The sequence below is a fragment of the Natrix helvetica genome (assembly GCF_964273705.1).
Source record: "Natrix helvetica genome assembly, chromosome: 16".
NCBI lineage: Eukaryota > Metazoa > Chordata > Lepidosauria > Squamata > Natricidae > Natrix > Natrix helvetica.
In genome coordinates, this window is record NC_138563.1 from 5,551,560 (window position 1) to 5,572,631 (window position 21,072).

At 40.9% G+C, this 21,072-nt stretch overlaps 2 protein-coding genes across 3 annotated transcripts in view; both read left to right on the forward strand.

Annotated features, from left to right (window-relative positions):
* Positions 1 to 230: 230 nt before the first annotated feature.
* SPDYC (speedy/RINGO cell cycle regulator family member C) lies at positions 231 to 10,566 on the forward strand. Of its 2 annotated transcripts, none has more exons than XM_081967763.1 (7): positions 231 to 342; positions 2,435 to 2,692; positions 3,633 to 3,691; positions 5,195 to 5,280; positions 5,929 to 6,100; positions 6,782 to 7,064; positions 10,246 to 10,566. In XM_081967763.1, the coding sequence occupies exons 2-7, from the start codon at positions 2,479 to 2,481 to the stop codon at positions 10,305 to 10,307; spliced, it is 876 nt and encodes a 291-aa protein (XP_081823889.1). In that variant the 5' UTR covers positions 231 to 342; positions 2,435 to 2,478; the 3' UTR covers positions 10,308 to 10,566. The 2 variants fall into 2 exon arrangements, with proteins under 2 accessions (XP_081823889.1, XP_081823890.1); XM_081967764.1 differs by lacking the exon at positions 231 to 342 and adding an exon at positions 428 to 574.
* An 874-nt stretch (positions 10,567 to 11,440) lies between these two features.
* The window catches only part of CAPN1 (calpain 1), a 32,351-nt gene continuing 22,719 nt past the window's right edge, over positions 11,441 to 21,072 (forward strand). The window contains exon 1 of the mRNA XM_081968306.1: positions 11,441 to 11,809. The gene's annotated coding sequence lies outside the window, so the exon portion shown is untranslated. The remainder of the gene's footprint in view (positions 11,810 to 21,072) is intronic.

Consider the following 21,072-nt stretch of genomic DNA (forward strand, 5'->3'; position numbering starts at 1 on the left):
ATTATTATTGCTATTAAGAAAAAAATGTACAAGCTCTCCCGGCTTGGCAAGCAAACCTGCACAATTTGGCATTTAAAAAAAAAAACTTCAAAAACTTTTTAAAAGTTTTCCCAGCAAAGCAGAAGCTACGTCGGCAACGCTTGATTGACAGCTCGCCCGAAAAACGAGGAGGGAGGAGGAGACGAGTGGTAAGAGGGAGACTTATCCCAATTATCCCCGCCTCCTCTTAGCGGGGATTGGTGCAGCCGGAAAGGCAGCCGAGCCTATAAACGGTAGCGTTGAGGAGAAGTGGGCGAGGCTAGCGGTGCTCTTCGAACCGCCCCCTTTGCTTCTGTTCTTTGGGTGGGTGTTGCTGTGCTCAGGTTGGGGTGTGTGTGTAAAAAGGGCGGGAAACTTTTGGCGGGAAACGGCTTTGGTGGGGAATGGTGGTGGAAGAAGAAGAAGAAGGAGCGTGGCCATTTTCCCCTCCTCTTCTATTGGTGTCTCTCACGCTCTCCATAGAGACTGACATTAATCATTGCTCTTTTTGCATGAAAAAAAAAGCCTGGTTGAATACGCCCGCTCCCATTTGAGGGTGTGTGTTTGGGCGCAATTGAAGCTCAATTTAAACCCAGAAAACATAACAAAATAAGGCATCTTTGAGGGGGGGGTATTTCCCCCTCAGCCTAAATTGTGCAGTCCTGTCAGGATAGCAAGAGAAGCGTTCCCCAAAGGAAATGTACCTGCTGTGGTTTTATTCAAAAGGGGGAGAAATGCAACTCAAAATGATGTTTTTATAACTAGGAGCAATTCAAGTGCGGATTTTTTTTTTAAAAGGGGCTAGCCCATTTAAAAAAAAGAGGAAAAAATGGCAGGGATTCAGTTTGTGGCAAGATTAAAGATTAGGAGATAATCCCAGTTCTAAAAGGCTTAGTGTTTGGAAATAGTATGAACATGTATCTTTTAAAATTGAGAGTCTCCATGCAATACTTAAATTTGTATCCTCTGGTGTTAGAAATGACGTGTTAAGTAAAATGTAGATATTAATTGGGAATAACTTCAGATGAGTCCTGCTTGGGCCCATTTAACCCCAAGGATAAAACACTAATACAGGATTTTTTGGGGGGGTAGCAAACTATTTACTGTGTTTTATGGGATCCCTTCCGTAACAGATCCTTCTTGTATTATAAATTGCATGGGGGAAAAATCTAATTGAGCTTCAGGCAAAGTTATGAATCTGTTCTCCTTATTTCCACGGACAGTGTGTTAAGGGCTACAGTCAGATGGGATTTTATAGCTTATAATTCAAAACAAACTCGGAGCTGTTTTTGAATACTGTATTGTCCATGTACATTGAGTTATGAAATAGGAATAATACTCCCCTTTCCTAGATAATCTGTAATATAATTAGATTAGCCCATAAATGTCACCATTATGGTTAAATTGTGGTTTGTAGCCTAGAGTGTTTGATAAAGCCAGTTGAATAATTTATACCACAGCTGGGGCAAATCGTTGCTTAATGCAGTGTGTGTCCTATTTATTTGTTTAAATTTCTATACTGTCCATTTTACTTAAGTGTCTTGGGAGTTTACCAAAAATATATGTACACAACATACATCTCCTTGTCTAAGTGGATAGTAGGGTTAATTCAGCACTAATATTAAGCTGTGGTTGTACAAATTCAGAATAGCTGCAAAATCTCTCTAAATAAGCTGTCTTTTTAAAGGAAGGGTTGCTTTTATTGCAGACAGAACTTCAGCCATTGACCAGTAAAGGTACAATCAATGAAATGAGCAATACAAAACTATCCCCTAACAACAAGAACTATTAGCGATCATTTGTGGGCAAACTTACACATAATGTAGCAAAAAATTATTACTTCTAGAGAAATAAATTTATTTGTTAAACAAAGCAGGTAAAAGCTATTAAGGTGCCCCAGAAATTTAAATAAAACAGGCAATTGACTGGTGACAAATATCCCTATAGAGCTGGCAATAGAGAAGAATATGGGCTGTAGTTGCTAATAGTTTTTGTTGTTAGGGGACAGTTTTATGCTGCTTATTTTATTCATTGCATTTTGGTTAAAGGCCAAAATATAAGTTTGCCTTTGATTGCATTTCAGTATACTGTAGAATACTATGCACCAGTGCTTGGTGTATAGTATATATGGAATAATTGTGTCTTTTCAGCAATATATGCATCTTGTGTTAAGCAAATAGTTGCAAACATGTACAGTAGGTGGCTATTTTGAGATTTTCTCATTTCTCCTGCTGGGGGGGGGGGGGGATGGAGAAACAACATGGGTAAATCTGATGTTAGAAATTGAAGTGTAATTTAACTATAGTGCTAGGTGACTCTTGAAAGAGTTTAAATGTTTTGGGAAGAAAAGTTTCTAAAAACTAATATTCAATGTGTCTGCTTTACATTTGATGCATGAATGTGTTTCCACTCCCAGGAAGGCCATTTTGAGGCCTCTACTATCAACCACTTCAAAGAAAAATGCGAGACAGTCATAGCACTTGTGTTCCTCCTACACTCACTGCTGTAGCGAAGCCGGGGAGCGCACGACAACGCAGCACGCAGGGTGCTTTGGTTACTGGTGGTTCTACACAGGGGCTTGAGAGGGAATTTCCCACGACAACCTTGAAAATTTCGCAGCAGCCATTTTTCCTGCTACGCAGAGAAGAACAAGAAGCATTCTTCAACCTCCTAGGTCTAGTAGTTGTATCTACTTGTGCTAGGCCTCAGCTCTGCTTGGGACAGAGATGGACAGCATTCAAAGCAGAGCTAGCCTGCAAAAGGGAGCCTTTGACTTAATCGATGCATAAAGTTTAACCATTGTCCAATTTTCTTTATGGCAGCACAGTACCTGATAGATTGCAAATCTTGCCTTCAAATTTCCCCCCCATTAAAATATTCTAAAAATATTTTGCTTTTCCCTAATTGACTTAAACTCAAACATTTTGCCATTCTGAACTTAAATCAGCTAATCCATGATAAAAAAAATGCAATCACACAGACTCACTTAAATGTGATGGGATTTAATGGAAGGGCAGTTGGATCTTTAAAATCACATAATGATTGATAGGATCCAAAATGATTGCTGTCCAAGCTCTGGTTTATAGCCTTGGGAGATGTGTTTTTCCAGTAAATCATGGATTAGCTGATTTAAGACATCTGCATTTCAGAATGGCAAAATTTTTGATTTGAAGTTGATTAAAGGAAAGACAAAATATTTTTAGAATGGCAGCTTTGAGATGGTATCACTAAAAGCTATGTCTGGGAGTGTTTATGTGAAATTAACAAAAATTAAGGTTAATGAAATTTTAAAATATGTCCAGGAAAATAGTGGATCTCCTCTTTTCCACTCAAACATGGGGTGATTACCATATGTGTGTGTTTGGGGGGGGGGATATATTGAATCTCTTAATTCCACCAGTTTTTCCTGTTTTTCGTAAGCATTGCAAATTCTATAGTAACAGGATGTCATGCTCTTATTGTGCGTTATGATCAAGAGTTGGATTTATTTAATATTTTTTCAGATGCTATAAAATAGCATAAAATACTGTAAGGTACTTTGTATTACCTGAATTTAAACTTTGCCTGTAATATGAATCGTGTGCTTAAATTGGGTCCCTCTTATTTCTCATCAGAGGATGGCTTGGTACAAGACTTCCTGTCCACGGACACGTGTTACAGAATCTCAGATAAGGTATGCTTCCTGCTATGTTAATGTTGTCAACATTTCCAGTATTAGATCAATATTGCATTCTTAGTTTTACAACTCGATTTTAATTGACAATATTGGAAGCTTACTTTTCACACAAATAAGACAGGATGTTTCAGAATAGGCTTTTGTTTATTTGTTTTCATAAGAGACTTAACAGCTGTTGTTAAAAAAAATAAACAATTTTCAGCAGACAGTGGATAAAATGATGGTTGCCTCCATTTTCCAGTGTATATTGTTCCAGTTTCCAGAAACATAGGTTATAATGGTTATCTCTTTTCTTTATACATTCTGTTCCCCCAAACACCCCCCACCTAAACAAATGCAGGTAGAGCTCAACTTACAATCATTAATTTAGTAACCGAAGTTACAAGGGCACCGAAAAAGTGACTTATGACCGTGTTTCATTTAAGTCTGTGGCATGGTGTGGCAGCATCCCCCTTATCACATGGTCTAAATTCAGAAGCTTCCCAACTGATTGATATTTATGACTGTTGCATGTGATCACCTCTTGCAACCTTCTGACAAGCAAACTCAATGGGGAAGCTAGATCCACTTAACTGTGTTACTAACTTAACAGCTGCAATGATTCACTTAACAACGGTGGAAAGTAAGGTGGTAAAATGGGGAAAAACTCATTTAACTATCTTGTTCATCACAGAAATGTTGGGCGCAATTGTAAGTTGAGGGCTACCTATATATCAAGGAAGGGTTATTACATTCTGTTTTCTTTTTTAATGTAGAAGCTCCTTATTTATATTATGTAAAGAGTAATTGCAATATGGTGTGAGAATTGTTGTATAGCTGTACTGATCATAGTTAGAAGCATGTCAGAAATAAAACCTGTTCTTAAATTGGACAGCGGTAACCCAAAACTAAAGCCAGTTGGTTAGTGGTAAAGGCATCAAATTCAATAGACCATGAGTTCTAGTCCTGCTGTAGGAATGAAACCAGCTAACAATAGTGATATCATTAGTTTGGACTTAAATTCACGATGACAGTTTTTCCGTGTTTTGCATTGGCACCAGGAAGCAGCATTGCAACAGCGTGCTTGTTTACATAACGTCTTGTGCTAAGCCACAATGATAATGTTATTTAGCACCCCAAACTCAACCATTCAAGAGAAGAGGTTTCCCAATGCAGAGCTCCTGATGCTATAACTGAAAACGTGTTGTTGGGTTTTTCCGTGACTTTTGTGTTCTTAATGGTTTTCTTTAGAAAAGGAAATTTAAAAAATCAGCCTACTAGGGAGGGCTTAGCTGGCAAGCTGCCACTTAGTTTTCCCTTTCAATAACCTTCTGTGATATCAGGGTAATTTGGCTATTAAACCATCATCTCAAAATCCACAGCAATAACGGCTTTCCTAATAAAAACAGGTGGTATTTTGGCTCTTCAGTTCTGTTTCTATGCATGTACTTAGGATGGTTTTTTTTCTTCCCTGTCCCCATTCCAGTCTTTAAAAATATTAAAACTCACTTTTTCATTCAGTATCTTATAGCCATGACTATGATGTACTTTAAACGAGCTGGCCTACAGACAAAGGAATATACACGGATCAATCTCTTCATAGCTCTGTAAGTGGCACGGTTATCTTTTGAGTTTCATGTTTGTCCTATAGTTATTCATTTGCTTTGCTTTAAACACTTCCCAAATTTTTTGGCTCAGGCTGTTGACTTCACATTCTTATTCAGAAATAATTCATAAGCAATCTTTAGAGCAAAGGACATACTGTACAAATGGAAAACATTTGCTGCATTATATTGACATAAGCCATTTGGTACTCTAATAGTAGAGGGTATCTGTATCTTAAGAGTTGAATTGTGGAATCCTTGATTGCTTGGAACTTGGTTGTTTGTTCTTAGATGTTTCATTACCAATTAGGTAACATCTTCATTGGTAAAAGGAAGTGGGTTTTGTTTTCTGTTTATGTACTTGCAGTTAGTGTGGGGAGGGGTTCTCCTTGGTACTGCCTTATTTAAGCTGTTATTACAAGTGGAAGATAGGTGATCCACTACCTTATTCCCATGCTCCAAGCTGTCCTTGAATGTGAACAAAGTCTGACTTTCTACTCTGACTATGATAACTTTGTACAGTTGTAAAAAGGGGTGTATTTTAAACTGAGAAAGTGATTCATCTTTTCTTGAGAAATTATGCAGTATTATGTCACCGAAGGAATCCCGGCGGCTTTCCCTGCTTCCAACATCTCTCTGTCCTAATTATAGGTACTTAGCCAATGACATGGAAGAAGACACGGAAGACTATAAATATGAAATCTTCCCCTGGGCACTTGGCGACAACTGGAGGAAACTATTTCCACAATTCTTGAAAATGAGAGATGGCTTTTGGGCTAAAATGAAGTACAGAGCGTTTGTTAGCCAGCGATGTTGTGATGAGGTCAGCTGCAGTTTAATCTGATTAAAACCGGTGGCTTGATGATGGAGGGAAGGGCATAATTATTTCCCATACTGCAAAGGAAACTCTACAGTAGATACTGGCAGCGGGATGGGGGAGTGATGGAGAATGACCGAGGGAAAACAACAAATAATGGAATGAAATTTAATGTTGCGCATGGTATGCATATGGTATGTCCAAAATCATTCTCCTTGGGTTAGATTTTAGAAAAAAGATACTTCCCTGACATTCTGCAAAGGGCCCAATATTCTCATTAGGTGTAACATTCCACAATAAACACTATAAGATTCAAATCTTCATTTTAATACATACTGTATTAGAAGTCTAGTGATACTTCATAGCTTTCATGGCATCTTTACGTGTTGATAAAGAAGTTGAAGATGCCAGGCACAAAAAAGAAAACACGCGCCAACTTTAGCAAGATTTATTGAGAAAAAGAGATGGGGTTTACAGAAAAATTCCTGCATGTTAATGGTTAACCATGTGAACCAGTAAATTCCAGTATGTTAAACCAAAAAATGTTTTTTTTCTTTCTAACTGCCTGCTTGTACCTCAGCAAAGCGGCAGGTCTCTTCCCCTGAAAAGGGAGATGTTTGTTCTGATATTGACAAAATGATCTCCTGAAACCGACTCTTTATAACTGTCAGGCTTCCTGTTATCTAGATAATGCTGAGAGAGCCCTCTCACTGGGCCTGGTCCCGTGAACGGGCATCTCACCACAGCGGGGCGCTGAGGAGTTACCTGAAGAATGAAAACGACTTCTTCCCCAGAGGGCCTGGTGTTACGCCCCCGATGTGCCTTATCTGCGTTTTGGACATGGAAGAAAATGGGGCTCAGACCACTCCCCCTGCCACTGATCTGTTACCAACAGAGGCGTTGAAAGGAGATTTGGAAAGCTGTCCTTTTCTAATGTTGGATTCAGAGACTAACTACACCGTGATGCAAAGTAAGTTCTAACCATGCTCAATTCATCTCCAGGGGCGTTTTGAATTTAAAAAACACACACCTGTTATACATTCTTTTGAAATCTACATTTCAAAAAGAATGAAAAACACGTTCTTCCGGAAGCTATATTTCAGAAGGAATGAAATGTACAGCTAGTCCTCGATTTACAACCTCAAGTTTCTATTGCTAAGTGAGACATTTGTTAAGCGAATTTTGCTGCAGTTTAGCACTTTACTTGCCACTGTTGTTAAGTGAATTACTCCAGTTGTTAAGTTAGTGACACGGTTAAGTGAATATGGTTTCCCCATTGACTTTGCTTGTTGGAAGGTCGCAAAAGGGGATTACACGATCCCAGGTCATAAATATGAGTCAGTTGCCAAGCATCTGAATTTTGATCATGAGACCATGGGGATGCTGCAACGGTCGTTAAGGGTGAAAAACAATCACGAGTCATTTTTTCCAGTGCTGTTTTTAACTTCGGTCACTAAATGAACTGTTGTAAGTCAAGAACCACCCGTACATTCTTTTGAAATCAATCTTCCACATTCCCCATTTGGTTTAAACAGAATTAGGGTTAAAAGTTAGAAATAAACCCAATGCCAAATAAGCATGTTTTGGAGCTTATTTCCAATAACGGAAAGATCTGTTTAGCTTTGTGGATCTGATAACTGTTCTAGATATCTTAACACATAACTGTTCTACCCACAAGATTATTCATTTCACAGTTATCTTCATTGTTCGTTCATCCACCCTAGAGCAAATTGAACTTATCCTTTTATCACTGTGTTGAAGAAGTTAACATTTAGTGTTGGGGCATTCACAGAGCGATAAGCCAGTGCCAATGTCTTGATAAACTTCAGAGTGGTGAAATGAAATGTACCATTTCTCCAATTCCAATCCAGGGACCTTGTTGGGAGCGTCGCTGAAGTTTCTTTCAGCTCAAAATAATTTGGCTTTTATCCTTCTGTTCAGATTAATAGAATAGAATTCTTTATTGGCCAAATGTGATTGGACACACAAGGAATTTGTCTTTGGTGCATATGCTCTCAGTGTACATAAAAAGATAAGACACATTCGTCAAGAATCATAAGGTACAACACTTAATGAGAGTCACAGGATACAAATATGCAATCAGGAAACAATATCAATAAAAATTGTAAGGATACAAGGAACAAAGTTACTAAGTGGGAGGAGATGGGTGATAGGAACAATGAGACTAATAGTAATAGTAATCCAGTCTTAGTAAATAGTTTGAAAGTGTTGAAATTGGTTGTTTAGCAGAGTTCGGGGGAAAACTGTCCTTGTGTCTAGTTGTTGTGGTGTGTAGCGCCCTATAGCGTCGTTTTGAGGGTAGGTGTTGAAACAATTGATGTCCAGGATGCGAGGGGTCTGTAAATATTTTCCCAGCCCTCTTTTTGACTCCTGCAGCATACAGGGCCTCAATGGAAGGCAGGTTGGTAGCCATTGTTTTTTCTGCAGTTCTGATTATCCTCTGAAGTCTGTCTCTGTCTTGTTGGGTTGCAGAGTCAAACCAGACAGTTTTATAGTTAAAACAAAATTACAGGTGGCCCTTGATTTACGGCCCCAACTGAGACCAAAATTTCCATTGTTCAGCAAGGCGTCTGATTTTATGAATTTTTTTTTGGGGGGGGGGCAGGGTTGTGAAGTGAACCACTATAATTGTTAAGTGGATCATGCAGTTGTTAAGTGAATCTGATTTACCCCCATTGACTTTGCTTGCTGGAAGCCAGCTAGGAAAGTCGCAAATAGGAATCACATGACCCTGAGACTCTTCAACAGTTAAAAATACATGTCGGTTGCCAAGCATCCGAATTTTTATTGTATACAGGATCGGATCTGGGCCCAGAGCTTTTGTCTTCAGAGCTTTCAGACTCATCCTGGGAGCCCAACCTCAGGGACTTTCTCTCTAGCCATTACATCATATGACTGTGCGGATGCTGCAACTATCGTATATGCGAGGATTGGTTGTAAATCTCTTTTTTCAGTGCCATTGTAACTTCAAATGGTCACTAAATGAATGATTGTAAGTCCAGGATTAGGATGTAGATCAGGCAGATACTACCAGGAATTGATTTAGATGTCCTTTGGGAAGCCCTTCCGATTTATGTATTTATTTAGCGTACGGCATAGCATACGTGGACGAGCAATTCATATTAATATATTATTTGAACTTCGGTTCAAATTCCAATGCCCCTAGGCCATCTAACCATCGAAGCGCAGCATCGTTTAGCCCTTCCAATGTTAAGATAGGAGTAAATGCTAAATGAATTTAGCATTTTAAGACGAGGGCTAACTCTACAGCAGAGAAAGAAATCTACAGTTGGACAATTTCTTTACTAACACCAACTAAAATGACATCAAAGATTCCAACCTTTGAATCCTCCGGAATTTTTCATCGTGTTTAAGAAGTGCAGCATTCTGTCGCCCCACCCAAGACAAGAATTTCATCATTCATCATTTGATTACTTTTCAAGCCAGATATATGTAGCTGCCCACTGTTCGCCTCCCCCCCTCGCCAGTATAATTTTGACCATTGTGCAGTGTTTTGAATTACTTTTGAAAGTGCTAGAACCACATAGAAGTTTGAATGCAGGACTTATCTCAATTTCATTAAAGCATAGCCACTTTTGGTAAGAAAACAGAGAGAAGTGAACGTGAGATATATTGGTTAGGATTATATGGGATTCTAAAAGTTATTTATATCCCATTTTATTGTTTCTACAAATAACTCAGGGTGGTGGTGAATATATTTAACACACCTCCCTTCTCCTTTTGTTAACTTTAGAGTAAGTTTAATGTATTTTTTCATCTATACTGAAGGAAGCCAACAGCCACTTTCTCTTTCCTTTTTCTTTCAATATTGTACGGTGATCTTGCTTTTCATCTGACTTTCTTTTCAACTTTCTTTCACTTTGCTTTCTTTTGATTCGTTTTTTTTTTTAAATTTAACAAAACATTTTGTTAAAATAAATTTCATTAAAACGTCAACGAAAGGGTCGTGCAGCTGTAGCAGGAGCATCTCTTCCAAGTTCCAAAAGAAGGTGGCTATTTTAATGAACCCCGATAGCTGTTGTGTTCATCCTTTTTCAGTTTTCGAGGACAACCTCCCAATGCAATTTGAAGCTTTGCGTAGACCGAATCTCAACATAAATTTTTGGTAGTCTTACAGGGACCCACCATGGAGACAGATGGAACAGAGAAAGATTGGCAGTTCTTGGCTTAATGTCCGATGGCTGAAGACCCCCCCTCTGCATACCAGATTTCCCCCCATCGGAGTAGTAGTATTTATGGATGTCCTTCCATCTACATCTGCGGCATTCTATTTATAAGCACTTTATCTTCCTGTTTGTAGAGGACACTCAGCAATACTTATATATTTGTATATATTTAAAACAAAAAAAAGCTTTATGAATTGTGACTTGTACAATGCCAACATGTGCCAGTTGGAATGACTCTTAATAAAGACGTCTAGAAGAACAGGCTACAGGGATATGTTTTCAAACTTTTCATCACATTTTACTCTGGTTCATTCGTAGCACATTTATTGGTAGAATTACAAGCTTTTTTTTTTAAATGGCTGTTTTAGCCCAAAGGAATCTGGAATGAATTGCAGGTCAATTAAAAAGTGGCACTCCCTGAGCTCAGGTATTTAGACACAAGGGCAAAACAAAGAGGAAGAGAAAATTTGGACAATTTTTACTTTGCTACTGGTGCAATCCTTGCAGTTGACGTTCATGGTGGAAATTTTGGAGCAGCCCACAAGAATCGACAATTAGAGGGGTGGGATTTAAAGTCATTTGTCTCCTCAGCCATATCCTAATGCAATGGCTATTTATTAGATTTCTGACACAGCTTTGTGCCTTGTTGGCCCTTCAGCCAGCTGACAAAATATTAGAAAACTAGTATCAAATCGATGGGAAGTCATGGATAAAAATGGCAATTAACACCTTCCTGTTAACTATATTATTATAATGACAGGTGGGCTTGCAGTCTGAATTGAAAACACGTTTACTTGCTGGAAGTTTCTGAAACAGATAAGAGCGTTGGGGACAGGCAGCTAACCTAACCGCAGCCAGGTTCAGCTTCGCGCGTTAGGCTGCTAAACTCAAAAAAAAGTTGGGAAAACCAGCTGTTTTGGCTTAGAGGGGCAGCTGTACCACCGCCGCAAATCCGGCAGCTTTTGGCGATCGCGCATTAGCAGATCCGCATCCCGCGCGCTCTTCTCTCCCCACTTTTCGCGCAAAGAAATGAAAACCGACTTTGCGCTTCGGGGCGCGGCTCCCTCGGGTGTTGCAATGCAGGCAGAATGCGGACGCGGAGGAGGAGAAGCAGACTTCGGCTGCTTCCAACCGCGGAAGAGAGGAGACTGTCTGCCCCGCTTCTTGCCCTCTTCCGCCTCACCAACAAACCGGAGATCGGCAACAGAGAGAGAGAGAGAGAGACCCTCCCGGGCCGCCCCTCTTCCGTCCCCAACTGGCCTCCCCGGCCCGTGCGTTTTTACGCAAGGCTTCCCCGCCGCGCCCTGCTCCGGCTGCTTCCCTTTGGCTAACGCCCAGCGAGGGAGGAGTTGCTTCTGCCACGAACGGGCGGAGACGGGAGGCGAGGAGGGGGTGCCCGAGCGACGCTCCTGCTACGCCGAAAAAGCTTCCCTTGCCCTCCTCCGGTTTAGAGATCGGGGCCTTTTTTTTACTCCGTCCTTAGGCCGAGGAGACGCTCCGAGCGCAGGTAAAGACTTCGGGGTTTGGCTTGGGGAGGTGAGATTGGAGACTGGAAAGTCTTGGCGTTTGCGATCCGGTTGGGATTGGCCTTTTGAGGGGAAATATATATATATATAGGGCGCTGGTTTAAGGAGGAGCAGAAGCGAAAGCGGCTAAGTTTGCTTTCAGAGTTGTTTCTCTCCCGCTGGCCCTCCGTGGCTTTAATGCAGAAGAAAGGGTACTTCTGAGCATGGGCAGAGAAGCTAAGGGGTTCTCCCCGAGAGGATTGCGCTCTCCAACTGGGTGAAAGCAGCGGAGCAGCCTGGTTATTTGCGCTGCAGGAAAATAAGAGTTGTGCCAAGTTTTTGTGAGATTCCTCCCCCCCCCCCCATCTGTTTGGCCTACATCTGGACTACAATTCCCTCATGGGTGGTGTGGTCCATGCATTTGAGGGCATTGCTGGGCTCCTTTGCCACCGCTTTTTTGTCGGATTTCCTGGGATGTTGTGGCCGAATTGTAAAAAGAAATACATATCTAACAATCGTAGGGTGTGTGTGTGCATATTTTATAGGCAAATTAAAAGGAATATACTGTAAATATCTGAGGGCTGAGTCACCACGTTGGGCATCCCAGCCAGGTTTTTATAGATATGACTTTCAAAAATTTGATCAGTAAGTTTCTAGAGTCTGTTTGGAAGTTCTGGGATTTAACTTTTTAGGCCTTCTGGAGGCAAACCCGGATCTGTATTATAATGTCCTGTGGTCCCTCTTCTAAAAACAATGATCCAGTGAAGATTCTGGTCCTCATGAGGCTGAGGATTGAAAATCCCAAAATAGTCCTGCATTCTGCTATAGTTGAGTGTGGTGTAGAAATTTGTTACCTGTTCCCCGAACTTCAAAGCGGGGAATTTTGAGAGCTGTTCCCGGAAACATTGGGAGTAGAATTCTGTTCCTCCGCCTCTACTTGCCATTTAACTGTTTTGCATTGATGTATTAGAATAGAATAACAGAGTTGGAAGGGACCTTGAAGGTCTTCCAGTCCAACCCCCCCTGCTCAGGCAGGAAACCCTACACCACTTCAGACAAATGGTTATCCAACTTCTTAAAAACTTCCATTGTTGGAGCAGTCATAACCTCAGGAGGCAAGTTGTTCCACTGATGGATTGTTCTCACTGTCAGGAAATTTCTCCTTAATTCCAGGTTGCTTCTCTCCTTGATTAGTTTCCACCCATTGCTTCTTGTTCTGCCCTCAGGTGCTTTGACTCCTTCTTCTTTGACTCCTTCTTCTTTGGGGCAGCCCCTGAGATATGCACTGCTATTTTGCACTGCTATTTTGTTTCCTCTAGTCCTTCTTTTCATTAAAGTAGACATACCCAGTTCCTGCAACCGTTCTTCATACAGTATGTTTAAGCCTCCAGTCCCCTAATCACCTTTGTTGCTCTTCTCTGCACTCTTTCTAGAGTCTCCACATCTATTTTACATCGTGGCAATCAAAACTGGATGCAGGATTCCAAATGTGGCCTTACCAAGGCCTTATAAAGTGGTATTAATACTTCACGTGATCTTTATTCTACCCCTCTGTTTATGCAGCCTAGAACTGTGTTGGCTTTTTTGGCAGCTGCTGCACACAGCTGGCTCCTATTTAAATGGTTGTCCACTAGGACTCCAAGATCCCTCTCACAGTTACTACTATTGAGCAAGGTACCACATACCTGTGCATTGGTTTTCTCCCATTAGTTTCTCAAGAGGAGGATGCAAAGGCCTTTTGATCTGAAAACCGGCAGGATGTTTAAACAGGGAGTCATTTGTTGTCCCAACTTGGATCTTCCCAGTAGGGAAATCAACCTGGGTGTTTTGAGCCTCCAGCCCTCACTCAGAGTAGAGAAACTTTCCAGGAAGTTGAAAAGCCTCTGTGCATTTCAAAACTCAGAGCATCATGAAACTAAGTCTGCCTTACTATGACTATCAGTCTTCTCATCGTTCCTATCACCCATCTCCTTCCACTTATGACTGCAGGACTAACTTTGTTGCTTGTATCCTTATTTTATATCGATATTGATTGTTTCCTGATTGCTTATTTGTACCCGTGGCTTTCATTAAGTGCTGCACCTTATGATTCTTAACAAATGTACCTTGTCTTTTTAAGTACACTGAGAGCATCTGCACCAAAGACAAATTCCTTGTGTGTCCAATCACCCTTGGCCAATAAAGAATTCTATTTTATTCTTTTCTATTCTATTCATTTCTATTTTTTTTCTTAGAAGTTTTAAACTTCTATTGAAAATTATAAACTTTAAAATACAAATACCTTTAAATATAGTTTTGTATAATTACGATCCTTTTTGGCAGTACTAACATAACCATTTGTTATTCAAATACATGTTATACATTCCTAATTATTCCTATATCTATACATCTATGTTTCTAAGCTATACATTTCATGTTCCTATTATCTATCATTGACACCAGTTTTCCCAAACTGTATAATATTCTGAGTCTTCCTTGTCCCTTAACTCCAATGTGAGTTTATCCATCTCTGCGCAATCAATGAAAAATCCACATAATTGTTATCATATTCATCACAATAATATTAATAATGCAACTATATATCAATATAAGGGGACACAGTGGCTCAGTGGCTAAGACGCTGAGCTTGTCGATCAGAAAGGTTGGCAGTTGGGCGGTTCGAATCCCTAGCGCCGCGTAACGGAGTGAGCTCCCGTTCCTTGTCCCAGCTTCGGCCAACCTAGCAGTTCGAAAGCAGGTTAAAAATGCAAGTAGAAAAATAGGAGGCAACTTTGGTGGGAAGGGAACAGCATTCCATGCGCCTTTGGAGTTGAGTCATGCCGGCCACATGACCACGGAGACATCTTCGGACAGCGCTGGCTCTTCAGCTTTGAAACGGAGATGAGCACCGCCCCCTAGAGTCGAGAACGACTAGCATGTATGTGCGAGGGGAACCTTTATCTTTACCTTATATCAATATAACTACAATAGTACATAACATCTTCATCATCAAAATCTCCACATCAACATTTCCTCTTTTTCATATCTCCTCCGTTCTAACTTCTGTTTCTATTGTCTAACCACGGGTAAAATACATCCCACGTCAAGAAATGTTCAGTTTCTTCTTTGTCCTTAATCATGTACGTTAATCTGCACATTCGAATATTTTCTTAATTACACTCTCATGTGACGGCATTTTATCATCAAGCACTCCCAAATTTTGACGGTGCGGCTGTGGGGATGCTGCATCAGTTGTAAGTGTGAGGACAGGATACGAGTTGCCTTTTTCAGTGCCATCGTAACGTCGAACAGTTGTAAGTTTAGGAGTCTACCTCCAAAACAGGAGATGAATGCAGGTTCTGAAATGACCACAGTGACGTGTTTCAGTCGAAAGAGGAAGCAATCGAGATTCTTCATGCTTGGGGAAAAGATAAAAGAAAAAAGAAACAAGTTAAATGAAATAAAATCTCTAGATTTGAGCTGATTGTGTACAGGTTGTCCTTGACTTACAACAGTGCATTTGAAGTTGCCACAGCACTGAAAAAGTGACTTATACCTACATCGTTGCAGCCATCCAATGGTCATGTCATCAAAATTCAGACCTTTGGCAGCTGACTCATACTTATGACGGTTGTAGTGTCCTTGTTTGCGACCATCTACAAGCGAAGCCAATGGGGAAGTCCGATTCACTTAGCAACCAGGTTATGACCTTCACAACTGCAGCGACTAACATCTGGGGCAAGAAAGGTATTAAAATGGGGCAAAGCTGACTCAACAAACATCTCACTCAGCAACAGAAATTTAGGGTTCAAGTTTGGTCGTAAGTCGAGGAATTCCTGTATTGCAAAATTTTTTAACCTTTTAAATTCCACGTGGCTTTGATTCTTTGGGTTCAAGATTCAGGACAAGGTGTTATGCCAGTAGTTGCATCCAAACATACTCTCACACACACTTTCTCTCTCTCTCACTCTCTCTCTCTCTCTCTCTCTCTCTCTCTCACTCTCTCTCTCTCTCTCTCTCTCTCTCTCTCTCATATGCATTCTTTTTCTCTGTTTGTATATATTTTTATTTATACACATTTTTGAATACAGGGTATGTCAGTTACTACAGACAAAAACCAGGAAAAAAAATCATGATAGACATTAACACATGAACTCATAACAGGAACTATAATGTAACACTTGTATTAGATATAATTGTAATACTATAACCAAATAGTTTAAACTGGGTTATCTTATATATTACATCATCTTATATAATCTACCAGAGGGTTACAATAAAGGGACCACATCAGGGGTGAAATTCAGCAGGTTCTGAAAGGTTCTGGAGAATCGGTAGCGGAAATTTTGAGTACTTCAGAGAACTGGCAAATGCCACCTTTGGCTGGCCCCAGAATGGGGTGGGAATGGAGATTTTGCAGTATCCTTTCCCTGGAGTGAAAATGGATATTTTGCAGTATCCTTCCCCTGGAGTGGGTTGGGAATGGATATTTTGCAGTATCCTTCTAGAGTGGGGAGGGAATTGAGATTTTGCAGTATCCTTTCCCTGGAGTGAAAATGGATATTTTGCAGTATCCTTCCTCCAGGAGTGGGGAGGGAATGGATATTTTGCAGTATGCTTCCCCTGGAGTGGGTTGGGAATGGATATTTTGCAGTATCCTTCTAGAGTGGGGAGGGAATTGAGATTTTGCAGTATCCTTTCCCTGGAGTGAAAATGGATATTTTGCAGTATCCTTCCTCCAGGAGTGGGGAGGGAATGGATATTTTGCAGTATGCTTCCCCTGGAGTGGGTTGGGAATGGATATTTTGCAGTATCCTTCTAGAGTGGGGAGGGAATTGAGATTTTGCAGTATCCTTTCCCTGGAGTGAAAATGGATATTTTGCAGTATCCTTCCTCCAGGAGTGGGGAGGGAATGGATATTTTGCAGTATGCTTCCCCTGGAGTGGGGTGGGAATGGATATTTGGCAGTATCCTTCTAGAGTGGGGAGGGAATGGATATTTTGCAGTATCCTTTCCCTGGAGTGAAAATGGATATTTTGCAGTATCCTTCCTCCAGGAGTGGGGAGGGAATGGATATTTTGCAGTATGCTTCCCCTGGAGTGGGTTGGGAATGGATATTTGGCAGTATCCTTCTAGAGTGGGGAGGGAATTGAGATTTTGCAGTATCCTTTCCCTGGAGTGAAAATGGATATTTTGCAGTATCCTTCCTCCAGGAGTGGGGAGGGAATGGATATTTTGCAGTATGCTTCCCCTGGAGTGGGGTGGGAATGGATATTTGGCAGTATCCTTCTAGAGTGGGGAGGGAATGGATATTTTGCAGTATCCTTTCCCTGGAGTGAAAATGGATATTTTGCAGTATCCTTCCTCCAGGAGTGGGGAGGGAATGGATATTTTGCAGTATGCTTCCCCTGGAGTGGGGTGGGAATGGATATTTGGCAGTATCCTTCTAGAGTGGGGAGGGAATGGATATTTTGCAGTATCCTTTCCCTGGAGTGAAAATGGATATTTTGCAGTATCCTTCCTCCAGGAGTGGGGAGGGAATGGATATTTTGCAGTATGCTTCCCCTGGAGTGGGGTGGGAATGGATATTTGGCAGTATCCTTCTAGAGTGGGGAGGGAATGGATATTTTGCAGTATCCTTTCCCTGGAGTGAAAATGGATATTTTGCAGTATCCTTCCCCTGGAGTGGGGTGCGAAGGGAGATCTTGCAATATCCTTCCCCTGCCATGCCCACCAAGCCACACCCCACCAGAACCGGCAGTTAAAAATTTGAATTTCACCCTTGGACCACATATTTAGTTTTACATATACTGGCAGCAGCAAGGATTATATTTGCTAAATACTGGAAAAATGAAAACACTCCGCCAGATGAGGAAGTAATTAGGAAAATTTTAGAATGTGTGGAAATGGATAAGTTAACTTTTAAAATTAAAGATAAAGAAGAAAGACTCAGAACGTTCCCGGATATGGAACAGTTTTTATGAGTGGCTAGAGAAAAGGGGTACAAATTAGAGGAAAAAAGACGATGAATGTCTGTATTAAAATAGAGATTTTAACATGATAATCTACAAAATGTAAATAGGCCTTCAGTTTTTCTCAAACCGTGTTTTGCAACAACAGGAGACGTTTTGTAAATACAGTGAGATTTGACTAAGTCAAAATATTGAGTCCGTGTTTCAAATATGCCTTTTTTTTTTTTGCCCTGATATCCACCTCGGATTGTTGTGAAGTGTGGATTAGTTTCTCTCGTCTTCCTCATCTTCTCACCTAATACTGGTTTGAGCAAGTCTCAACCTATTCCTACGATGGGCGGGTCTGTCAAAGTTTTTCTGAAGTCATGAATCATCTCTTAAGGATTTGTTCAAATAGAATAACAGAGTTGGAAGGGACCTTGGAGGTCTTCTAGTCCAACCCCCTGCTTAGGCAGGAAACCCTATACCGCTTCAGACAAATGGGTATCCAACATCTTCTTTAAAACTCCCAGTGTTGGAGCATTCACAACTTCTGGAGGCACGTTGTTCCACTGATTAAGTGTTCTAACTGTCAGGAAATCCCTCCTTAATTCTAGGTTGCTTCTCTCCTTGATTAGTTTCCACCCATTGCTTTTTTTCCTGCCCTCGGGTGCTTTGGAGAATAGCGTGACTCCCTCTTCTTTGGGGCAGCCCCTGAGATATTGGAAGATTGCTATCATTTTACCCCTAGTCCTTCTTTTCATTATACCCAGTTCCTGCAACCGTTCTTCATATGTTTTAGCCTCCAGTCCCCTAATCATTTGCTTCATCAACCATCAACCCTTAGCTTAGGGCGATTGTTAAATAAATCTCACCCAATTTGATGACCTTTTTTGGCTCTGGCTGTTAAGCTAATCACTGCAGTTGTTAAGTGAATCACACAAGTTGTTAAGCAAATCCTGCTTCCCTCATTGACTTACCTTGTCGGAAGCTGCCTGGCAAAGTCAAACATGGCAATCCCGTGACATGGCCCAAATTGCAATCCGGTGAACGGCAGGCATCCCGTGATGGTCCATAAGCCCCCTTTTTTTCAATGCTGCCTGGCACGGTCGCTAAATGAACGGCTGTAAGTCGAGGACACGCAAAACCATCCTCCTTTCTCCTCCTTTAGCCCCTGCGGCGGTGATCTTGGATACCCGCAAAAGCCTCTGAGACAGATTAAGAGCTGGCAGGAAAATGATCGCCCTTGGCTTTCGTTCAACAGGGATAGCCATGTAGGCAGGAATTTAGAGTGTGTGTGTGTCCCTGTGCGCTGTCCTTTTGGGCTTCTGACGCCTGGACACTGGAATGCCAAGGATACAACAGGTGGCATTTAACGGGCACTGGGAGAAACCAGCGCCAGTGGGTTCTACGCTTGGTTTAAAAGACCGCTAGAGACGGACTGATCCCATTCTATTTCCTAAAAACATTAAAAGATCTCATCCTATGGAACCAACTTTCGCCTTTTTTGTGGGATTTTGACGCTATCCTCCGGGCTCCAATTTGTCTCTTCAGATTTGCCCAGGTCTTGCCCACTTCTTTGCAATCAAGGCAGACCCAGACGTCAGAGGATAATCAGAACGGCAGAAAAAACAATGGCTACCAACCTGCCTTCCATTGAGGACCTGCACGCTACAAGAGTCAAAAAGAGGGCTGAGAAAATATCTACAGACCCCTCGCATCCTGGACATCAATTGTTTCAACTCCTACCCTCAAAAACGACGCTATAGGGCACTGCACACCAAGACAACTAGACACAAGGACAGTTTTTCCCCGAATGCCATCACTCTGCTAAACAACTAATTCCCTCAACACTGTCAAACTATTCACTAAGGCTGCATTACTATTCTTCTCTTCCTTCCTTCTTCCTTCTCTTCCTACCTTCTTCTCTTCCTACTTATGACTATAACCATGTTGCTTGTATCTTTCAATTTATATTGTTTTTATCTTTTTCCTAGGACAATTTGATAGTTTATTAGTAAGCTTGACTATCACTTAATGCTGCATCTTTTATTCTTTATGAATGTATTTTATTTTTCTTTATGTCCACAGAGAGCATCTGCACCAAAGACAAATTCCTTGTGTATCCAATCACACTTGGCCAATAAAGAATTCTATTCTATTCAGAATTCTCCTATTCTATTCTATTCTATTCTATTCAGAATTCTCTTATTCTTTTCTATTCCACTTTATTCAGAATTCTTTTATTCTATTTTATTTTATTTTATTTTATTCTACTCTACTCTACTCTACTCTATATTCTATTCTATTCTATTCTATTCTATTCTATTCTATTCTAGCCAGAAACTTAGAAGGAAGAAAGGAAATTCATTTCTTTGCCCGCCACTGCAAGATTTGGCGTTTTTTTTTTCTTCTTTTCCTTCGTTCCTGTAACATCTGCTTGTTTTCTTCATTGTATGAAAGGAAAAAGGAGGGAGGGGATCTCTTTGGAATGACCTAAGTTCAACAATTGAATCCCTTGGGGACTCTGATCAACTTGCCCAAGGCTATCTTGCTGAATTTCAAGTTTTTCTAGAAATGTTCCGGGATTTTGAAGGCCATATCCCTTATATAAAACAGATGTTTCCTTCACTTAGACATATTTAATGCAGCAGCAGCAGTCACCATGCCAATTCCTTAATTTAATAATTTGATGATCTTCATGCTGGCAGGTTTCCATCCTGTGGCTGTTTTATAAAGCACTTTTAGTGCAGACCTGCTTTATAAACCATGGTTTGTGGCAGGGCCAAGTCATTGTGGTTTAATAACAGCAGGCTGAGGTTCCACAATGGGTAAAAGACACATCAAGTCATAGCTTAGAAATGAATAAGAGTTGGAAGGGACCATGAAGGTCTTCTAGTCCAACCTCCTGCTTAGGCAGGAAACCATACACCACTTCAGACAAAGGGGTATCCAACATCATCTTAAAAACTTCCAGTGTTGGAGTATTCACAACTTCTGGAGGCAACTTCTGTTCCACTGATTAATTGTCCTCAATGTCAGGAAATTTCTCCTTAGTTCTAAGTTGCTTCTCTCCTTGATTAGTTTCCACCCATTGCTTCTTGTCCTGCCCTCAGGTGCTTTGGAGAATAGCTTGACTCCCTCTTCTTTGGGGCAGCCCCTGAGATATTGGAAGACTGCTATCATGTCTCCCCTAATCCTTCTTTTCATCAAACTAGACATAACCAGTTCCTGCAACCGTTCTTCGTATGTTTCAGCCTCCAGTCCCCTAATCCTCTTTGTTGCTCTTCTCTGCATTCTTTCCAGAGTCTTCACATTTTTGTTTGAACTCTAAA

Bases quoted from the DNA above. Each gene is read 5' to 3' on its own strand.
- SPDYC (XM_081967763.1), top strand. From the start codon at position 2,479: ATGCGAGACAGTCATAGCACTTGTGTTCCTCCTACACTCACTGCTGTA. The intron at 3,692-5,194 runs GTATGCTTCCTG...TTTTTCATTCAG, and splicing joins GTTACAGAATCTCAGATAAG to TATCTTATAGCCATGACTAT. The intron at 6,101-6,781 runs GTCAGCTGCAGT...CCTGTTATCTAG, and splicing joins GCCAGCGATGTTGTGATGAG to ATAATGCTGAGAGAGCCCTC.